Source organism: Bufo bufo, chromosome 1 (genome assembly GCF_905171765.1).
Source record: "Bufo bufo chromosome 1, aBufBuf1.1, whole genome shotgun sequence".
NCBI classification, from domain to species: domain Eukaryota; kingdom Metazoa; phylum Chordata; class Amphibia; order Anura; family Bufonidae; genus Bufo; species Bufo bufo.
The window spans coordinates 50,992,932-51,012,177 of NC_053389.1; the positions used below are offsets into that span (position 1 = coordinate 50,992,932).

The 19,246-nt window shown below is 44.1% G+C and overlaps 1 protein-coding gene across 3 annotated transcripts; it reads right to left on the bottom strand.

Annotated features, from left to right (window-relative positions):
- Nucleotides 1–488: 488 nt before the first annotated feature.
- On the bottom strand, nt 489–18,503 carry SH2D5 (SH2 domain containing 5). Of its 3 annotated transcripts, none has more exons than XM_040415531.1 (10): nt 18,124–18,503; nt 16,458–16,553; nt 8,118–8,198; nt 7,589–7,663; nt 5,916–6,062; nt 5,545–5,745; nt 3,553–3,700; nt 2,297–2,381; nt 1,934–2,093; nt 489–1,852 (listed from the first exon to the last, which is right to left on the bottom strand). In XM_040415531.1, exons 2-10 carry the CDS (start codon nt 16,530–16,532, stop codon nt 1,589–1,591), a joined length of 1,236 nt encoding a protein of 411 aa, XP_040271465.1. In that variant the 5' UTR covers nt 16,533–16,553; nt 18,124–18,503; the 3' UTR covers nt 489–1,588. The 3 variants fall into 3 exon arrangements, with proteins under 3 accessions (XP_040271465.1, XP_040271464.1, XP_040271463.1); XM_040415530.1 differs by having other exon boundaries at nt 5,545–5,784; nt 16,458–16,538; nt 18,124–18,501; XM_040415529.1 differs by having other exon boundaries at nt 5,545–5,784; nt 18,124–18,501.
- Nucleotides 18,504–19,246: the final 743 nt, after the last annotated feature.

The window sequence follows — 19,246 nt, forward strand, 5'->3', positions numbered from 1 at the left end:
TTCTGTCTCTCAGAGTGGGAATGCACCTACAATGTGAATGTCAGACCCCTCCATGATTTCTAAGTGGGAGAACTCGCAAAATCGCAGGGTGTTCAAATACTTCTGTTCCTCACTGTGTGTGTGTATATATATATATATATATATATATATATATAAATTTAAATCACCCCTGTTTCCTTAGAATAAAAAAAAATACATAAATAATAAAAAATATAATTATCATGGGCATCACCGTGTCGGTAAACATCTGTACTAATAAAATATAAAAATATTTTTCCAATACGGCGAATGGTGCAACAGAAAGAAGGGTCGGAATGGCCAATTTGCCATTTTTTCATCGCTTCTCTTACCCCCAAAAAATGTATTTATACATATAAAACGTTTACATATGTGGTATCGTTGTAATCATACTGACCCAGAGAATGAAGGGCACAGGTCATTTCAGTCGCAAAGGGAATGTTGTAGGGAAAAAAAAACTTAAAACTGTGTAGGAATTGCTTTTTTTTTCAATTCCACCCCACTTCCCACTACATTGTATGCGATATTACGGTAAATAGTGGCATTAGAAAGCAGAACTTGTCCTGCAAAAAAACAAGCCCTCATATGGATATGTGAACTGAAAAATAAAAAAAGTTATGGCTCCAGTGGTGGGTACATTGACCGTCCACGTCCGTCTCGGCACTTGCCCCGGCATGGGAATGTAAATCAGCAGCAATGGACACACTGTGAATAAATATAATTATTTACTGCAATAAATTAAAGCATGCGACCATGCTCTCCCCCGCAACATACATCACACGGGAGACAGTAGAATACAGGGGTAGGCATTGCTTTTACTACCCCAAAGGAGTATACATCATCAAGGGGCCTATATTCCTCTGTCTTGGTAATCTGCCTCAGTATATAGTGGGATTCCCCGGGATTTACCTAGTAGTTTACTGTGGATCTGATGGGGATACATATAGTCGTCCCTGCAAACCATCTAATATAAAGGTACAATACTGGAGGCGGGGGAGTCCTGCTGATCCTCTGTTCTCCTGGAAATTAGCAACGCCAGAATTTTCTGGCAGCAACAGACATGTAATAGACCTGCATGCTCAGCAGATTCCAGCATGCATGCTTATGGGGAAACCTGGGAGACGGCCAGCCTTACCAATGCAAATGTCCCTCTCCGTCCATAGCCACAGCACTAGTCTCCACCTGCATCAAAGCCTGGAGTTGTCTCTGGAGTGGTAAATCCTTGTTTGTGGCTTCCTTTATTATCGAGCTGGTGATCAGTTGATCATCATAGGGACATATCCTGGGGTTTGTCAGCAGGTCCCCCTGTCCTATATTTCACCCATTATTTAATATGCTGGGAGGCACCTTTTAATGGCTGCCATGGTGGTGCTGCTTAGGATTAAGCTTCTCAAAAACCGCCAAATGGAATGTAAAACTACACCTCAATATAGTGCTACAGTTGACCCTCTCCTGCTCTGTACATCTGTACTTTACTTCATGGAGGATTTTATCCTTTAATAAGACAATATTATTATCTTGAGTTGCAATCTGTGGAGGTCCTGGTAGAGATATTGTAGTCTTTGTGATGTCAGATATCATATATCATCTGTGCTGGCTCAGTGGCTACGTCTGTGCATGTTGGCTGCTCCGCCGCCATCTTGGCTGGCTCTTTTAGCTTGGGCTCCTGTGTGGTTTTGTGCTGTGTAAGGGGGTACTGCTGACTGGCCTTCACATCTTGTGCTTCGTAGCATGGATTAACCCGACCATGAGCCAGCTGGAAGAAAAGACTGCTGTCCGTGCCAGAGTGGTGGGCCACCAAATCTGTCAGGCTGGGGAATTCCTGTGGGAGATGCTGAGAAGAGAGAAAAAGATTCAGATCAGTAATGGTCAGTTCCGTGGTTGGACGAACGCAGAAGTTCTATACATAACGTACCTCAAAGTAGTACTTGGCCTGCGTCGTTGTGTAGATCTTGTACGGAATTACCCCACATTGTGTGCTCATGTAGAGAGTGAATTGACCCCCACACTCCGAGCCTGGCTGAAGAAGGAATGCTCCCATACGGTCATTCTTCAGAAGGGCGACAGATTTGTCCCTAAAAATATATATAAGAATTATGTTACAGCCTGCGGAACGGTGAGCAGAAGGGCTTCCCGTTCTTCAGAGGAGGGGCTTCCCGTTCTTCAGAGGAGGGGCTTCCCGTTCTTCCATTGAACAGCAAATACGGTTCTTCTTCCTAAATGTCCATACATCTAACTATAGGATTATAGCACTGCTATAACTACTTCATTCCAGCACCTGTCAACTCCAGCAAAGAACCACACAGCATCCAGCAAAGCCTCCAGCTTCTCCGAGAGCTCGGTCACGGCATACCCAGATCTATCTAGAAGTGAAATGGAGATGGAGACTGGTAAATATGATTGCTCCAGCAGAGGCGTACACAGATCTCATAGGGCCCCATAACAAAACTTAGCATGGGCCTCCCTCCCCAGTTTACCAGCACACGTGCAACAATTACTCCGAGAAAACGCAAGATGCAATGCCCCAGGTTTCTAATTTTATTTTTTATTTTTTTTATTAATCAGAACAATTTTCATTTTTGCGTTAGCGCCATGACTTTTGTAATTTTACATTCACATAGCCATATAAGGGCCTATTTTTTTGTGGGACAAGTTGTACGAGGTTTTTTAGGTTTTGATATTACGGCGTTCACTGTGCACTGACATGACATGATGACATTTTTTCAGGGGGGGGACAAGGTGAACAAAACTTTATTAATTTACTTACGGCGTACACTGCGCAGAAAATTTTAATAGTTTGAGACACGGGGATACTTGCTATAGTTATTTTTTATAGTTTATTTTTATATTTAAAATTGGGAAAGAGAAGCGATTTGAATATTTTTTTAATATTTTCCTAAATAAGGAACTTGTCGGGACAGTAAAAAACAGTAAAAAACAAACAAAATGGCTCCGTGTGCATTCCGTATCCTTTCCGCAAAAAAACACAACGTGTCCTATTATTGTCCATTTTGTGGACAAGGACGGACAGCCATTGTTACATTTGATCCGTAAAAAAAAAAAAAAAAAAACATGTAACAGGGACGTCATCTGTATTTTTTGCGGACCGCAAACTACAAATGGTCGTGTGCATGAGCCCATAGTCTGTATTTTGGGTGTAGTTACTTTTTTATGATTCTTAAGGGGGTTTGCCATAATTACTATGGTTTTTAACAAATATGCCCATGTAGTCACTTACCGTATGTACATCTTCCCAATGTTTTTATTTTTTCATTTTGGACTCTTGGCAAATAGCGGGTCCGCAATATACGGGCGTCGGCCGTTTGTGCACCGCGTCACGGATGCGGAACCATTCGCTAGCGTGGGTTTTCTGTCCGTGCCCCTGCACCACAAAAAAATAGAACTTGTTCTATTTTTTGTGGTGCGGACGGATCACGGAGGGTCTGCATCTGTCTGCGCCAGCCACATAGACAGTGCCCGTGCATTGGGGAGAGCCCACTTTCCTACCTGGTTGAGAAGTTGAGCGGTACCTACCTTCTGCTCTTCTCTCCTGGGCAGGGGTCTCGGACTTCGGGCAGCGATACGCCCCAGAGCGAAGGACTTTGCTGCGTATTGCCTTCTTACGGACCAGGGTGGGGGAGCAATACGGAGACTCTATTGATGAGCTTCTCGGAGCTTCACTCTGAGGAAGAAAACTTTCTGTTTATGAAAGAGGAAAATGATAATTCAAATAAAATAAAAAAGTAATACTGATGCTAAAATGATTTGTCACTCATGTAAACGCTACCCTCCTATGTCTTTTGGGCTCAGGGGACCCAGCAGCCGGATAGATGGGTCCCTTGCACCATTTGGTAAAAAATAAAAAATTGTAATAGGGGCCTCACAACCTTCTTCTGCTGGGGCCTCACCACTCACACAGTGATGACAGGGCTTATCCAGTGAAGATTTAAAGGCTGGGAGCTTTTCCATTTACTTTCAGACACTTGATTACGTAACTGCTGCAGCCAATCACTGGCCTCAATAGTGTAAAGGAGAACTCTGGCTCTCCAGCTGACACAGTGTCCTATGTAGGGACAGGAAGTCAATTTCTCCATTCATTCCTATGGGAGCCTCAGTGTAAGTATCATAGAAACTGACTTCCTGTCCACCCATAAGACACTGGTGCCCATAGCAACCAATCAGATTCTTCTTTACATTTTCTAAAGGCCCTCTAAAAAGTGAAAGATGGAATCTGATTGGTTGCTATGTGCAAATGCAGTTTTTATTTTTTTACACCAGTTTTGATAAATCTCTGTTGGTTGGAGTCAGATTGTCGATCACAGCTGAAGACCAGAACTATGTAGAGAAGGGCTCATGCACATGACCATTGCCGTTTTTGCAGTCCGTAAATCGCGGATCCGCAAAACACAAATACCGGCAGTGTGCGTTCCGCATTTTGCGGAACAGAACGTCCGGCCCTCTATAGACCAGTCCTATCCGTGTCTATAATGCAGACAGCAATAAGACATGATCTATTTTTTTGCGGGGCTGCGGAACTGACATATGGATGAGGACAGTACATGGAGTGCTGTCCACATCTTTTGCGGCCCCATTGAAGTGGATGGGAATGCAGCCGATCCACAAAAAATGCAGTTTGGATGCAGAAAAATATACGTCTGTGTGCATGAGCCCTAACTCACAAATACAGTCACCGGTAAGATTACCTTCACTACAGTTTGCGTAATTTACCGTCTAACGAGACATAGAATACAAATCTTTGCGGGGTGCTTTATTAATGCTGCGAATGGCGGCAGTAGTCATACACTTAGGGGATGTTAACACGGCGGATTTTGAAAATGCGCTGATTTTCGGTGCAGTTTCTGGCATGTTTTTTTTTTCCAACTTCCATTCATTTCAATAGGAGAATTAGAGCGGATTCCGAGCCAAGATCGAGATTGAAATTAATAGGGGGTTTTTTAGAGGTGTTTTTTGGCACGGAAAATGCATGTAAAACAGCGCCAAAAAACGCTGTGTGAACTGTCACTTAGAATGTGATCATCTGCCAAGAAGTAAACAGAGACCCCTGGAGACCAGAGCAGCATTGGCGCTAGACCAACAGCCACCTGAATCGGTGAGTATTGCTTATAGCACTCTCAGCCTTTCAAAAGTAAAAAATATTATCTTGGACAACCAATTTGTTATATATAGATGGATGATGAGGGTGACAGTAGACTGTTATATAGACAGATAATGAGGGTGAGAGTAGACTATTATATAGATGGTGGGAGTAGACTTATAGACAAATTATGAGGGTGTGAGTAGACTTTTATAGACGAATGATGAGGGTGGGAGTAGTCTTATATAGACTGATGATGAGGATGGGAATACTCATATAGATGGATGGATGAGGGTGGTAGTAGACTATTATATAGACGTATTATGAGGATGGGAGTTTGTTGTAGCTCTGGGCACAGCTATTATGGAGGCAGATGCACGTTTTCACTTTCACTGAGTCCAGGTAGAATTTGGCAGATGCCAGGGTCTTACTTGGTTGCTGCCATTCTTCACCTCCTCAGTCACTAGAAGTCTTCTGAAGGACACCAAGGCATTCACATTCTGAGACACCTCCTCAGGATCCAGCGGCTTCCTCACAAAGACACCACCGATCCCCCTTCTCTGCACCTTGGCAGGACCGGACGCCGAGTCCTTCTGTTCACCAACCTCGGGGTGTAGTGCCAGGTACTGGAGCTGGAAGGAGCGGCACAGCAGGAGGTTCAGCACCTGAGCCTGCGCAGGAGGAAGACACTCAGTTACTGGGACAGGACGATGCAAGCAATGTATTCCATGTGCTCACCACTCAGCCCGTCCACACAGCATGGGGAATTGCCATCAATGAACTAAATAAAATCCAGGATTACCTCACTGGGCTGGCTGCCCAAAAACAGGTGGCAGAACAGGTGATTTGGTTGACCATGTGGGTTACGTGACACAAAAGCAAACTGACCGTCTTCAGGCCTGCATGTGGTATACTGGATCCTCCGGAGAGCGTGAGCCATGAGCAGCGTCTGCATGGAGGAAGATGATGACAAATGACATGGACATTACTGATGGTTTATCACCAGGGTAACGAGTGGTACCTTCAGAATGTGGGGATGGTGGGAGTATTACCTCAGACTTGGGACAACTTTAGGGTGACCATCCCTCCTCCATTTCCCAGACATGTCCTCTTTTTGGGACATAAAAAAAACTCTGTGACAGGGATTTTTTATTTTATTAAAATGTCCGGGATTCTCAAGATGGGGGGGCACACTAATGAGTGCTTCCATTGAGGAATCGCTTATTAGCACACAGGAGCGGTGAGAGTAGTGCTGTTATTACTCGCTGCTCCTTGGTCTTCTTCTAGCAGCTGCACTGTGTCCTGACAGTACAGAGTCAGGACTTAGTGCACATAGACGACATGAATGCATGACTGCACATCAATTTTGGGGTCTGATTGGAGGTCTGCATGGATCTGTGAGAGGTGGGGCACATGAATTTTTGGGTCTGATCTGAGGTCTGCAGAGATCAGATGATTTAGGGGGCCACATGACTTTAGGTGTCTGAGCTGACGTCTGCAGGGATCTGAGGCAAGGTGGTTTGGGGATCATTTGGATTTATGGGGTCTGATGTGAGGTCTGCAAGGATCTGAGGGAAAGGGGTTTGGGGGCTATTTGAATTTTGGGGTCTGATATTAGGTCTTCAGGGATCTGAGGGAAGGGGTTTAGGGGTCCACATGAATTTTGGGATCTGATCTGATGTCTGTAGGGATCTGATGATTTAGGGGATCGAGTAAATTTGGTGTCTGATCTGAGATCTGATTTAAGGGATGGTTTGGTGACAGTTTTAGAGAGCCACATTAATTTGGGGTCTGATCTGAGGTCTGTATGAATTTGTGGTCTGTATAAATTTGGGGTCTAACCTGGGGTTTCTATGAATTTGGGGCTAATCTAGCATCTGATGCCTAAAGTTTGCTTCGGGGCTCATAATTTTCTAGTTCTGTAGCCGAGGCCTTTGGCTTTTTTATTTTAGCAGTATAGTATTTCGGGTCATTGGCAACAGTATCTCTACAGTAATCTGGGCACATGGGGCAGCAATGGGCACAGTATTGGTGGAAGCTACAGGCAGTGTTAAGATATGGGCGTTCTTTGCTATAGAGGTTGGGGATGGACTGCAGAAGCAATGAGTCAAGACAGGGTGTAACCTAATCTCCTGGGCCCTAATGTAAAATATATAACAGCCCCCCATCTACCATGTGCAATTTATGAATCCTGGTGTCTTCTTATATTGCAGAGGAAGTAGTACACCCCTGACCAAGGACGTCTGCGCATGATGGCCTGGACCATATGGAGAAGAAAAGGAAAGTGAACAACTGAAATCCGTGGAGACGTCACCTGTAAGTCACTGGATTTACATTTGGTATATCTGTGACTGCTAGTAGGGCGAGTGTGAATGGATTTGGGGTCACCCATCCTGCCCCTTTTTTGAAACACAGATTATGGTCACCCTAGTCAACGAATACTTAGGCTGAGAACAGATATTTGTCTTTCTTTACCTCTCCGTCTGCATCGTACATCTTTACTCCCTGAAGGCAGAACTTCAAGATCACCGCTCTTCGTCTAGGGCAGTCCTATGGAGGAAAAGACATCAGCTTTACATTCAAGCGGAGAAACCTGTCACTATATTCCATTTACTGTATTACAGCTTATAGAGCGTTGATCCTGAACCTCCTGGTTCATGGATGGCGTGCAAGCATTACATTGAAAACGAACGCAGGCAGAGTGTGACTGTATATAACGGTGGTTTAACTCTTCATAATGCGGCCATTGGCATTATAACCTCCCCTTGTATCAGTCATTATGTACTTTGTCAGTGATTTGGAGCCGATAAAAGGTATAATTTATTGATAATGACCGTCCCTAATGCCAGCTTGGCTGCAGTGTAGATGACAGTGAGCTGCCTGCTCGAACCCAGGGGTCGGCTGCCCCTCTTCACCTCATAGAGCCGTCCACGTGAATAGAGAAGTGAGTGACTATTTCACCATGTCTGAGTTGCTCTTGAGGTTTATCTCATTCCTTACTGACCTTCAGGGCGCGCATCTGTTCCTCTATGATCCACAATCTCCTCCTAGAGTCTGCTTCTTTAACTGCAAATGAGCCGACATACTGATAGAAAGAAACAACAAAGAAGTGAGGACGGGCGAAACCAGGATCACTACAGGATAAATAATGCAATGTACAGGGTGGGCCATTTATATGGATACACCTTAATAAAATGGGAATGGTTGGTGATATTAACTTTCTGTTTGTGGCACATTAGTATATGTGAGGGGGGGGGGGACTTTTCAAGATGGGTGGTGACCATGGTGGCCATTTTGAGGTCGGCCATTTTGAATCCAACTTTTGTTTTTTCAATAGGAAGAGGGTCATGTGACACATCAAACTTATTGGGAATTTCACACGAAAAACAATGGTGTGCTTGTTTTTTTTTTTTTTTAATCAAATCGTTTTTATTGATCAAATAAAGTTAACTTATTGTATGACAGTACATGTCCTCGTCTTTTCATTCACAAATGCAGAGTCAGAATAAAGCAGTAGCATATGACAATATCATGGGAAAATCACCATATAGCTGTATACAATGTAAGCATACAAGAAAAAGCAATTGCACATTTACATGGCCACAACATAACTTACTTCCAGCCCCCCCCCCCCCCCATAGATCAGAGCGCAAATATCTCCAAAATATCCTATATTACAACATGAGTATGAGACAACCATTCATTCCACAACTTCTCAAACTTCTGAGGACATCCTCTCCTAGCAAACACCCCCCTTTCCAACGTCAACATATCATGCACCTTTCTCACAAACTCCTCCGATGTTGGCGGACTCCCCTGGATCCACCTCTGCGCCACCAACTTCCTAGCCACATACAGCAGCCTCCCCACTGCCACCGTTACCAGCTCGCTCCCTCCAATATCAGTCACATAACCCAGCACACATACCTTAGGGTCCTTTTGCAACCTCAGCTCCAGGTTGCGATTAATCAAAGTCAACACTTCGTCCCAGTAACTGCTTATCACCGGACAAGACCAAAGCATATGCAGCAGGTCTGCTCCTTCCTCCATACACTTTGGACATTTGTCATCAGTTCTAACACCAACTTTCCGTAAAAATACCGGAGTTTTATATACTCTGTGGATGATGAATAATTGTGATAACTTGCTCTGTTCGCTTAAAGAGGACCTTTTACTAGTTTAAAAACTAAAAACTAACTATATCAGTGGGCAGAGCGGCGCCCAGGGGTCCCCCAACAGAGGGAGCTGCAGACACCGGAGCCTATACCGGGCGAACGGAGCGGCGCCCAGACATACTAGTAAGTGCAGGGGGACCCCTGGGCGCCGCTCTGCCCACTGATATTAGTTAGTTTTTAGTTTTTAAACTAGTGAAAGGTCCTCTTTAAAGACACTCTGGGAACTACCTCCAGTATATCTTCCCACTGATCTTTAGAAATGTCCCCCAGATCATCCTCCCATTTCCTCATCCTTGTAAGTGGGAACCCTTTTAAAAATTAGTCTAGTAAAAGAGTATATACCTGCGATATCAATCCTTTCTTCCCCCCAACCGGGAGAACCAATTTGTGAACCACATCCATTTTAGCTATAATACAACCTTTCCTCACCGTGACCTCATAGGTGTGCCTCAATTGCAGTTACTGATAAAACCTAACCCTGGGGATATTAAATTCCTGCTGCAAACCCTGAAAAGATTTAAATACATTACCCCCAGACAGTTGACCTATCCTCATTACCTCATGAGATCCCCAGTTCCGGAGTCCTGACAGAGATAAGAATTCTGGCAACAAGTTATTGTTCCAGACTGGGGAAAGTTCACCTACTCCACCCACACCTCTAATCTGTTTCACCTTCGCCCAGACTTTCTTCACGAGTTCAATAAGCGATACCTTCTCTCTCCCCACATGCATTCCCGACCCCTCCAGTATACACATAAGGTCCCGACTGCCCAACCAGTGCTGCAGTATCCTTCCCGTCACATCCGGCATCTGGAAGTCAATCCAGCCCTTAAAGTGCTGACACTGGGAGGCTAAGAAATAGATCCAGGCATTGGGAACAGCCAAACCTCCTTCAGTCTTAGGGTATTGCATCGTCTCCAGCTTAATCCTAGCTTGGCCGTACTTCCAGATAAGATCTCTGAACATCGAATGTATTTTCCTAAATCTATCCAAAGGAATCCACACGGGGGCATTGTTCAATACATAAAGCAGCTGGGGCATCATCACCATTTTTAAAAGGTTTACTCTACCCACTGCCGATAAAAAGAGTCTACACCATGTCCTTACCTTTAGCCTAAAAGTAGCTAGCAACGGGGTTAAATTAACTTCTTCAAAATCCAATAGTCTAGGTGATATATACAACCCTAAATATTTAAATTTACCTACCCAGGGTACCAAACTATTGACTCGCCCACCTGAAAGGGCCTGCCCATCTACCGGCATCAAAACAGACTTCTGCCAATTTATCCGAAGCCCAGAGAAGCCCCCAAATCTATCTATTAGAGCCATGGCCGCATCCAGAGAATTCCCAGTGTCGCCCAAGAATAACATAGTGTCATCAGCATACATAGCCACTTTATTTTGCATCTCACCATATCTAAACCCCACAATATGAGGTGACAGGCGAATAAGGGCCTGTGTGCTTGGTTTTAACGTAACTTTATTCTTTCATGAGTTATTTCCAAGTTTCTCTTTGTTTACAGCCATTGACATGTCGCTGAGGTTAACACGTGAGGAGCGGATAGAAATTGTGTTGATGTCTGGTGAACGCAGTAACCGGGTCATTGCAGCAGATTTCAATGCAAGACACCCTACGAGACCACCCATCTCCCATGCTACAGTTAAGAAACTGCTAGCTAAGTTTCGTGAAACTGGTTCAGTGTTGGATTTGCCAAAATGTGGACGCATGAAATCTGTCTCTAATGAAGAAACATCAGTGGCTGTCCGAGCTTCATTCAGCAAGAGCCCACAGCGTAGCACTCGCCGCATGTCACTGGAGAGTGGCATTAGTCGAACATCCCTTTGGCGGATATTAGCTACTCACAAATGGCACCCTTACAAACTCCAGCTACTGCAGCATCTCAACGAGGATGACCCAGATCGGCGCACTGAATTTCCAGAATGGGCAAAACAAAAATTGGAACAAGACCCTCAGTTTACGCAGAAGATTTTGTTCAGTGATGAGTGAAGTTAACAAACAAAACCACTGCTATTGGTCTGACACTAACCCACATTGGATAGATCCCTCCAAGACTGTTGGAACAAAAAAATTGATGGTATGGTGTGGTATATGGGGTACAAAGATAGTGGGGCCATTCTTCATCAATGGAAACCTCAAGGCCACTGGATATGCGAAATTGCTACATGATGATGTGTTTCCCTCTTTATGCACTGAAGCTGGCACGTTCCCTGAGTTTTTCCAGCAAGATGGTGCACCACCACATTATGGGTGGTGTCAGGTCAGAGCATTCCTAGATGAACAGTTTCCTGGAAAGTGGATTGGTCGTCGTGGGCCAGTTGAATGGCCCCCAAGGTCTCCCGATCTGACCCCCTTAGACTTTTATCTTTGGGGTCATCTGAAGGCAATTGTCTATGCTGTGAAGATACGAGATGTGCAGCACCTGAAACTACGGATACTGGAAGCCTGTGCTAGCATTTCTCCTGTGGTGTTGCTATCAGTGTGTGAAGAGTGGGAGAAGAGGGTTGCATTGACAATCCAACACAATGGGCAGCACATTGAACACATTTTATAAGTGGTCAGGAACTTGTAAATAACTCATGAAAGAATAAAGTTACGTTAAAACCAAGCACACCATTGTTTTTCTTGTGAAATTCCCAATAAGTTTCATGTGTCACATGACCCTCTTCCTATTGAAAAAACAAAAGTTGGATTCAAAATGGCCGACTTCAAAATGGCCGCCATGGTCACCACCCATCTTGAAAAGTTTCCCCCCTCACATATACTAATGTGCCACAAACAGGAAGTTAATATCACCAACCATTCTCATTTTATTAAGGTGTATCCATATAAATGGCCCACCCTGTAGATGTACTAGGAATCCACTGGTGAGTGCAGCTCTGGAGTATAATACAGGATGTAACTCAGGATCAGTACAGGATAAGTAATGTAATGTATGTACACAGTGACTCCACCAGCAGAATAGTGAGTGCAGCTCTGGAGTATAATACAGGATGTAACTCAGGATCAGTACAGGATAAGTAATGTATGTACACAGTGACTGCACCAGCAGAATAGTGAGTGCAGCTCTGGAGTATAATACAGGATGTAACTCAGGATCAGTACAGGATAAGTAATGTAATGTATATACACAGTGACTGCATTAGCAGAATAGTGAGTGCAGCTCTGGAGTATAATACAGGATGTAACTCAGGATCAGTACAGGATAAGTAATGTAATGTATGTACACAGTGACTCCACCAGCAGAATAGTGAGTGCAGCTCTGGAGTATAATACAGGATGTAACTCAGGATCAGTACAGGATAAGTAATGTAATGTATGTACACAGTGACTGCAACAGCAGAATAGTGAGTGCAGCTCTGGAGTATAATACAGGATGTAACTCAGGATCAGTACAGGATAAGCAATGTAATGTGTGTACACAGTGACTGCACCAGCAGAATAGTGAGTGCAGCTCTGGAGTATAATACAGGATGTAACTCAGGATCAGTACAGGATAAGTAATGTAATGTATGTACACAGTGACTCCACCAGCAGAATAGTGAGTGCAGCTCTGGAGTATAATACAGGATGTAACTCAGGATCAGTACAGGATAAGTAATGTAATGTATATACACAGTGACTGCATTAGCAGAATAGTGAGTGCAGCTCTGGAGTATAATACAGGATGTAACTCAGGATCAGTACAGGATAAGTAATGTAATGTATTTACACAGTGACTCCACCAGCAGAATAGTGAGTGCAGCTCTGGAGTATAATACAGGATGTAACTCAGGATCAGTACAGGATAAGTAATGTAATGTATGTACACAGTGACTGCAACAGCAGAATAGTGAGTGCAGCTCTGGAGTATAATACAGGATGTAACTCAGGATCAGTACAGGATAAGCAATGTAATGTGTGTACACAGTGACTGCACCAGCAGAATAGTGAGTGCAGCTCTGGAGTATAATACAGGATGTAACTCAGGATCAGTACAGGATAAGTAATGTAATGTATGTACACAGTGACTCCACCAGCAGAATAGTGAGTGCAGCTCTGGAGTATAATACAGGATGTAACTCAGGATCAGTACAGGATAAGTAATGTAATGTATGTACACAGTGACTCCACCAGCAGAATAGTGAGTGCAGCTCCGGAGTATAATACAGGATGTACCTCAGGATCAGTACAGGATAAGTAATGTAATGTATATACACAGTGACTGCATTAGCAGAATAGTGAGTGCAGCTCTGCAGTGTAATACAGGATATAACTCCGGATCAGTACAGGATAAGTAATGTAATGTATGTACATAGTGACTGCACCAGCAGAATAGTGAGTGCAGCTCTGGAGTATAATACAGGATGTAACTCAGGATCAGTACAGGATAAGTAATGTATATACACAGTGACTGCATTAGCAGAATAGTGAGTGCAGCTCTTGAGTATAATACAGAATGTAACTCAGGATCAGTACAGGATAAGTAATGTAATGTATGTACACAGTGACTCCACCAGCAGAATAGTGAGTGCAGCTCTGGAGTATAATACAGGATGTAACTCAGGATCAGTACAGGATAAGTAATGTAATGTATGTACACAGTGACTCCACCAGCAGAATAGTGAGTGCAGCTCTGGAGTATAATACAGGATGTAACTCAGGATCAGTACAGGATAAGTAATGTAATGTATGTACACAGTGACTGCAACAGCAGAATAGTGAGTGCAGCTCTGGAGTATAATACAGGATGTAACTCAGGATCAGTACAGGATAAGCAATGTAATGTGTGTACACAGTGACTGCACCAGCAGAATAGTGAGTGCAGCTCTGGAGTATAATACAGGATGTAACTCAGGATCAGTACAGGATAAGTAATGTAATGTATGTACACAGTGACTGCACCAGCAGAATAGTGAGTGCAGCTCTGGAGTATAATACAGGATGTACCTCAGGATCAGTACAGGATAAGTAATGTAATGTATATACACAGTGACTGCATTAGCAGAATAGTGAGTGCAGCTCTGGAGTATAATACAGGATGTAACTCAGGATCAGTACAGGATAAGTAATGTAATGTATGTACACAGTGACTCCACCAGCAGAATAGTGAGTGCAGCTCTGGAGTATAATACAGGATGTAACTCAGGATCAGTACAGGATAAGCAATGTAATGTATGTACACAGTGACTGCAACAGCAGAATAGTGAGTGCAGCTCTGGAGTATAATACAGGATGTAACTCAGGATCAGTACAGGATAAGCAATGTAATGTGTGTACACAGTGACTGCACCAGCAGAATAGTGAGTGCAGCTCTGGAGTATAATACAGGATGTAACTCAGGATCAGTACAGGATAAGTAATGTAATGTATGTACACAGTGACTCCACCAGCAGAATAGTGAGTGCAGCTCTGGAGTATAATACAGGATGTAACTCAGGATCAGTACAGGATAAGTAATGTAATGTATGTACACAGTGACTCCACCAGCAGAATAGTGAGTGCAGCTCCGGAGTATAATACAGGATGTACCTCAGGATCAGTACAGGATAAGCAATGTAATGTGTGTACACAGTGACTGCACCAGCAGAATAGTGAGTGCAGCTCTTGAGTATAATACAGAATGTAACTCAGGATCAGTACAGGATAAGTAATGTAATGTATGTACACAGTGACTCCACCAGCAGAATAGTGAGTGCAGCTCTGGAGTATAATACAGGATGTAACTCAGGATCAGTACAGGATAAGTAATGTAATGTATGTACACAGTGACTCCACCAGCAGAATAGTGAGTGCAGCTCCGGAGTATAATACAGGATGTACCTCAGGATCAGTACAGGATAAGTAATGTAATGTATATACACAGTGACTGCATTAGCAGAATAGTGAGTGCAGCTCTTGAGTATAATACAGAATGTAACTCAGGATCAGTACAGGATAAGTAATGTAATGTATGTACACAGTGACTCCACCAGCAGAATAGTGAGTGCAGCTCTGGAGTATAATACAGGATGTAACTCAGGATCAGTACAGGATAAGTAATGTAATGTATGTACACAGTGACTGCAACAGCAGAATAGTGAGTGCAGCTCTGGAGTATAATACAGGATGTAACTCAGGATCAGTACAGGATAAGTAATGTAATGTGTGTACACAGTGACTGCACCAGCAGAATAGTGAGTGCAGCTCTGGAGTATAATACAGGATGTAACTCAGGATCAGTACAGGATAAGTAATGTAATGTATGTACACAGTGACTGCACCAGCAGAATAGTGATTGCAGCTCTGGAGTATAATACAGGATGTAACTCAGGATCAGTACAGGATAAGTAATGTAATGTGTGTACACAGTGACTGCAACAGCAGAATAGTGAGTGCAGCTCTGGAGTATAATACAGGATGTAACTCAGGATCAGTACAGGATAAGTAATGTAATGTGTGTACACAGTGACTGCACCAGCAGAATAGTGAGTGCAGCTCTGGAGTATAATACAGGATGTAACTCAGGATCAGTACAGGATAAGTAATGTAATGTATGTACACAGTGACTGCACCAGCAGAATAGTGAGTGCAGCTCTGGAGTATAATACAGGATGTAACTCAGGATCAGTACAGGATAAGTAATGTAATGTATGTACACAGTGACTGCAACAGCAGAATAGTGAGTGCAGCTCTGGAGTATAATACAGGATGTAACTCAGGATCAGTACAGGATAAGTAATGTAATGTGTGTACACAGTGACTGCACCAGCAGAATAGTGAGTGCAGCTCTGGAGTATAATACAGGATGTAACTCAGGATCAGTACAGGATAAGTAATGTAATGTATGTACACAGTGACTGCACCAGCAGAATAAAATAGGTTTTATTTCATATATAGCCACAATTTTTTCATGTTTTGTAGATGGTGGATGTGTACTTGTGCCATTTAGACATTTAATCTAGTATGTTTTCATGCTTGACTATCATTCTGGTTGTGCTCTGCAGTAACGCCTTTTGGAGCTATGGTGTCTATCCTTGGGGAGGAGATGATGACACATGTGGTTCCTCTAGGGGACTTCATCATCCTAGCAACCTCCTTCGATCACTATGTGTACATAATGGGCAATTTATACAGTATACACTATACAGCTGCATCCCTATATCTGCTCAGACAAAACGTATTTACCTACCACTGCAAACTTAGTTATGACCCGAGTTCTTGGGCACGTTCCACCTGACGAGGCCTCTTGACGTGACGTCTTCATGTCGATCTGTTTAAAGTTACTCTGTTAGGTATAAGCACAGCAGATCTAAGCAAGTTGTAGTTTGTCACGCCCCCACACCCCCCTTCTCTCTTTAAAGGGCGTGTCTCGCTTCAGCAAATAGCATTTATCATGTGGAGAAAGTTAATACAAGGCACTTACTAATGTATTGTGATTGTCCATATTACCTCCTTTGCTGGTTGGATTCATTTTTCCATCACATTATACACTGCTCATTTACATGGTTATGACCACCATGCAATCCATCAGTGGTGGACGTTCTTGTACAATATAGAAAAAATCACCAGCCTATGTGCACGGTCCCGGCCACCAGAGAGGCCAACACTTTTTCCTATAGTGTTCAAGCACGACCACCGCTGATGGATTGCAGAATGGTCGTAAATTATGGAAACAAGTAGTGTATAATGCGATGGAAAAATGAATCCAGCCAGCGAAGGAGGCAATATGGACAATAACAATACATTAGTAAGTATCTTGTATTAACTTTCCCTACATGATAAATGCCACTTGTGAAAGTGAGACAACCTTTTACGTAATTCTTTACGTTCTATCATGGCTCCCATTATAACCCTCACTGGAGGTGTCCCCCATCGCTGCCAGACTCCTCTACTGCAAATCTGCCTAGTTCTTACCTCCACAACAGCCATTTGGCAATTTAAACTTAACCTGGACATAGTTCCCCCATTTTCGGCCCTGAAGACCACAATCTGTGCAGAGTTCACTGAGGAGTGGATGGATTCCACTGTGACCTCCACTCACCAGCAGAGGAACCTCAAAAGATCTAGCAGAAGACAACCCCATCTGGAGAGGACTTTGGAACCAGTCGCTTTCTGCGGTTTCTTATGGGGGTGATTCATATTAACCAATGCGATCTTATCGATAATGCGTTCCATGGATGTGACATGTTTTGTATTATTTGGGGTTCCCTGGGATCATCTCTTCTGGTGGGGCCAAGGATGCCCCAGCCCGACACTGCTCACAGTGCACTTCAGCTACGATTCCAGCCATTATTCACATACCTGGAGGAGCGTCTCTTCCATCTGATGCCATAGTCTAGGTGCAGCTATAATGAGATTAGCTGTGGATTACTCACAATTACATCCAGGTCTGCTGTGACGTGCACCCCCATGAAAGGGCTCGTCCTCAGATAGCAATCTGCACGTCCGTCGCTCCCACCTGGCTGGGACTTTTTATAGATTGTTGTAAAATGACAGCAGTTTTGTTTTTATAACTTTATCCTTTGTGGAGAGTTGATTGGAGCATTTCTAGCTCCGCACCCACTGAGGACTGTTTTCCCTAGCTGTTAGCTACCTTCAGCACTCCAGGTGCTGTGGAACTACAACCCCCAGCATGCACACTTACTCGGCTGTTTTAGTAACTCGCATAAGAGTGAAAGGAGGATTCTGGGAGTTGTAGTATTCAGCACAGCTGGAGTGCCAAAGGTTGCTGATCCCCAGTTTGGGATCATGGAGAAGAGCTGTATACACTGCTCACCTAGCCTGGACACTATATATGCTGTACTCCTACACTGGAACCTGACCGCACCCTACATACTGTCCATTTAGGATTTTACCTTTTAGATAATGACTGTGAGGACCACATCTGAGGCTGGAGGATCCTGAGCCGACATCTCACCCATGTTCCTGGAAGTCTCCTCCTCCAAGTGCGGCCCCTCCTCAGGTGTGTGTAATATACACCGCTCCCAGGTGTGTAGGTGCAGGGACGGGGCAGGAAGTTTTATGGAGTGAAGTCATATCCAGCTGTTGTCAGATCTCCGGATCACACTGTGACGCTTCAGGGGAAATTCCAGACCAGGCTGAAATCCAGGGACTCCCACCCATTCCACAAACATACTCCTGAAATCTTTGGCAGGTAAGTGGGGCATGTGCCGTGCTTTAAGAAGCTTTACATGAAATACAGCAGCTAACTAATCACACCTCTGGAGTATGGAGGTGTACTTCTCCCAGCTTCACACCTCTGGAGTATGGAGGTGTACTTCTCCCAGCTTCACACCTCTGGAGTATGGAGGTGTACTTCTCCCAGCTTCACACTTAGGAGTATGGAGGTGTACTTCTCCCAGCTTCACACTTAGGAGTATGGAGGTGTACTTCTCCCAGCTTCACACCTCTGGAGTATGGAGGTGTACTTCTCCCAGCTTCACACCTCTGGAGTATGGAGGTGTACTTCTCCCAGCTTCACACCTCTGGAGTATGGAGGTGTACTTCTCCCAGCTTCACACCTCTGGAGTATGGAGGTGTACTTCTACCAGCTTCACACCTCTGGAGTATGGAGGTGTACTTCTCCCAGCTTCACACCTCTGGGGTATGGAGGTGTACTTCTCCCAGCTTCACACCTCTGGAGTATGGAGGTGTACTTCTCCCAGCTTCACACTTAGGAGTATGGAGGTGTACTTCTCCCAGCTTCACACCTCTGGAGTATGGAGGTGTACTTCTCCCAGCTTCACACCTCTGGAGTATGGAGGTGTACTTCTCCCAGCTTCACACTTAGGAGTATGGAGGTGTACTTCTCCCAGCTTCACACTTAGGAGTATGGAGGTGTACTTCTCCCAGCTTCACACCTCTGGACTATGGAGGTGTACTTCTCCCAGCTTCACACCTCTGGAGTATGGAGGTGTACTTCTCCCAGCTTCACACCTCTGGAGTATGGAGGTGTACTTCTCCCAGCTTCACACCTCT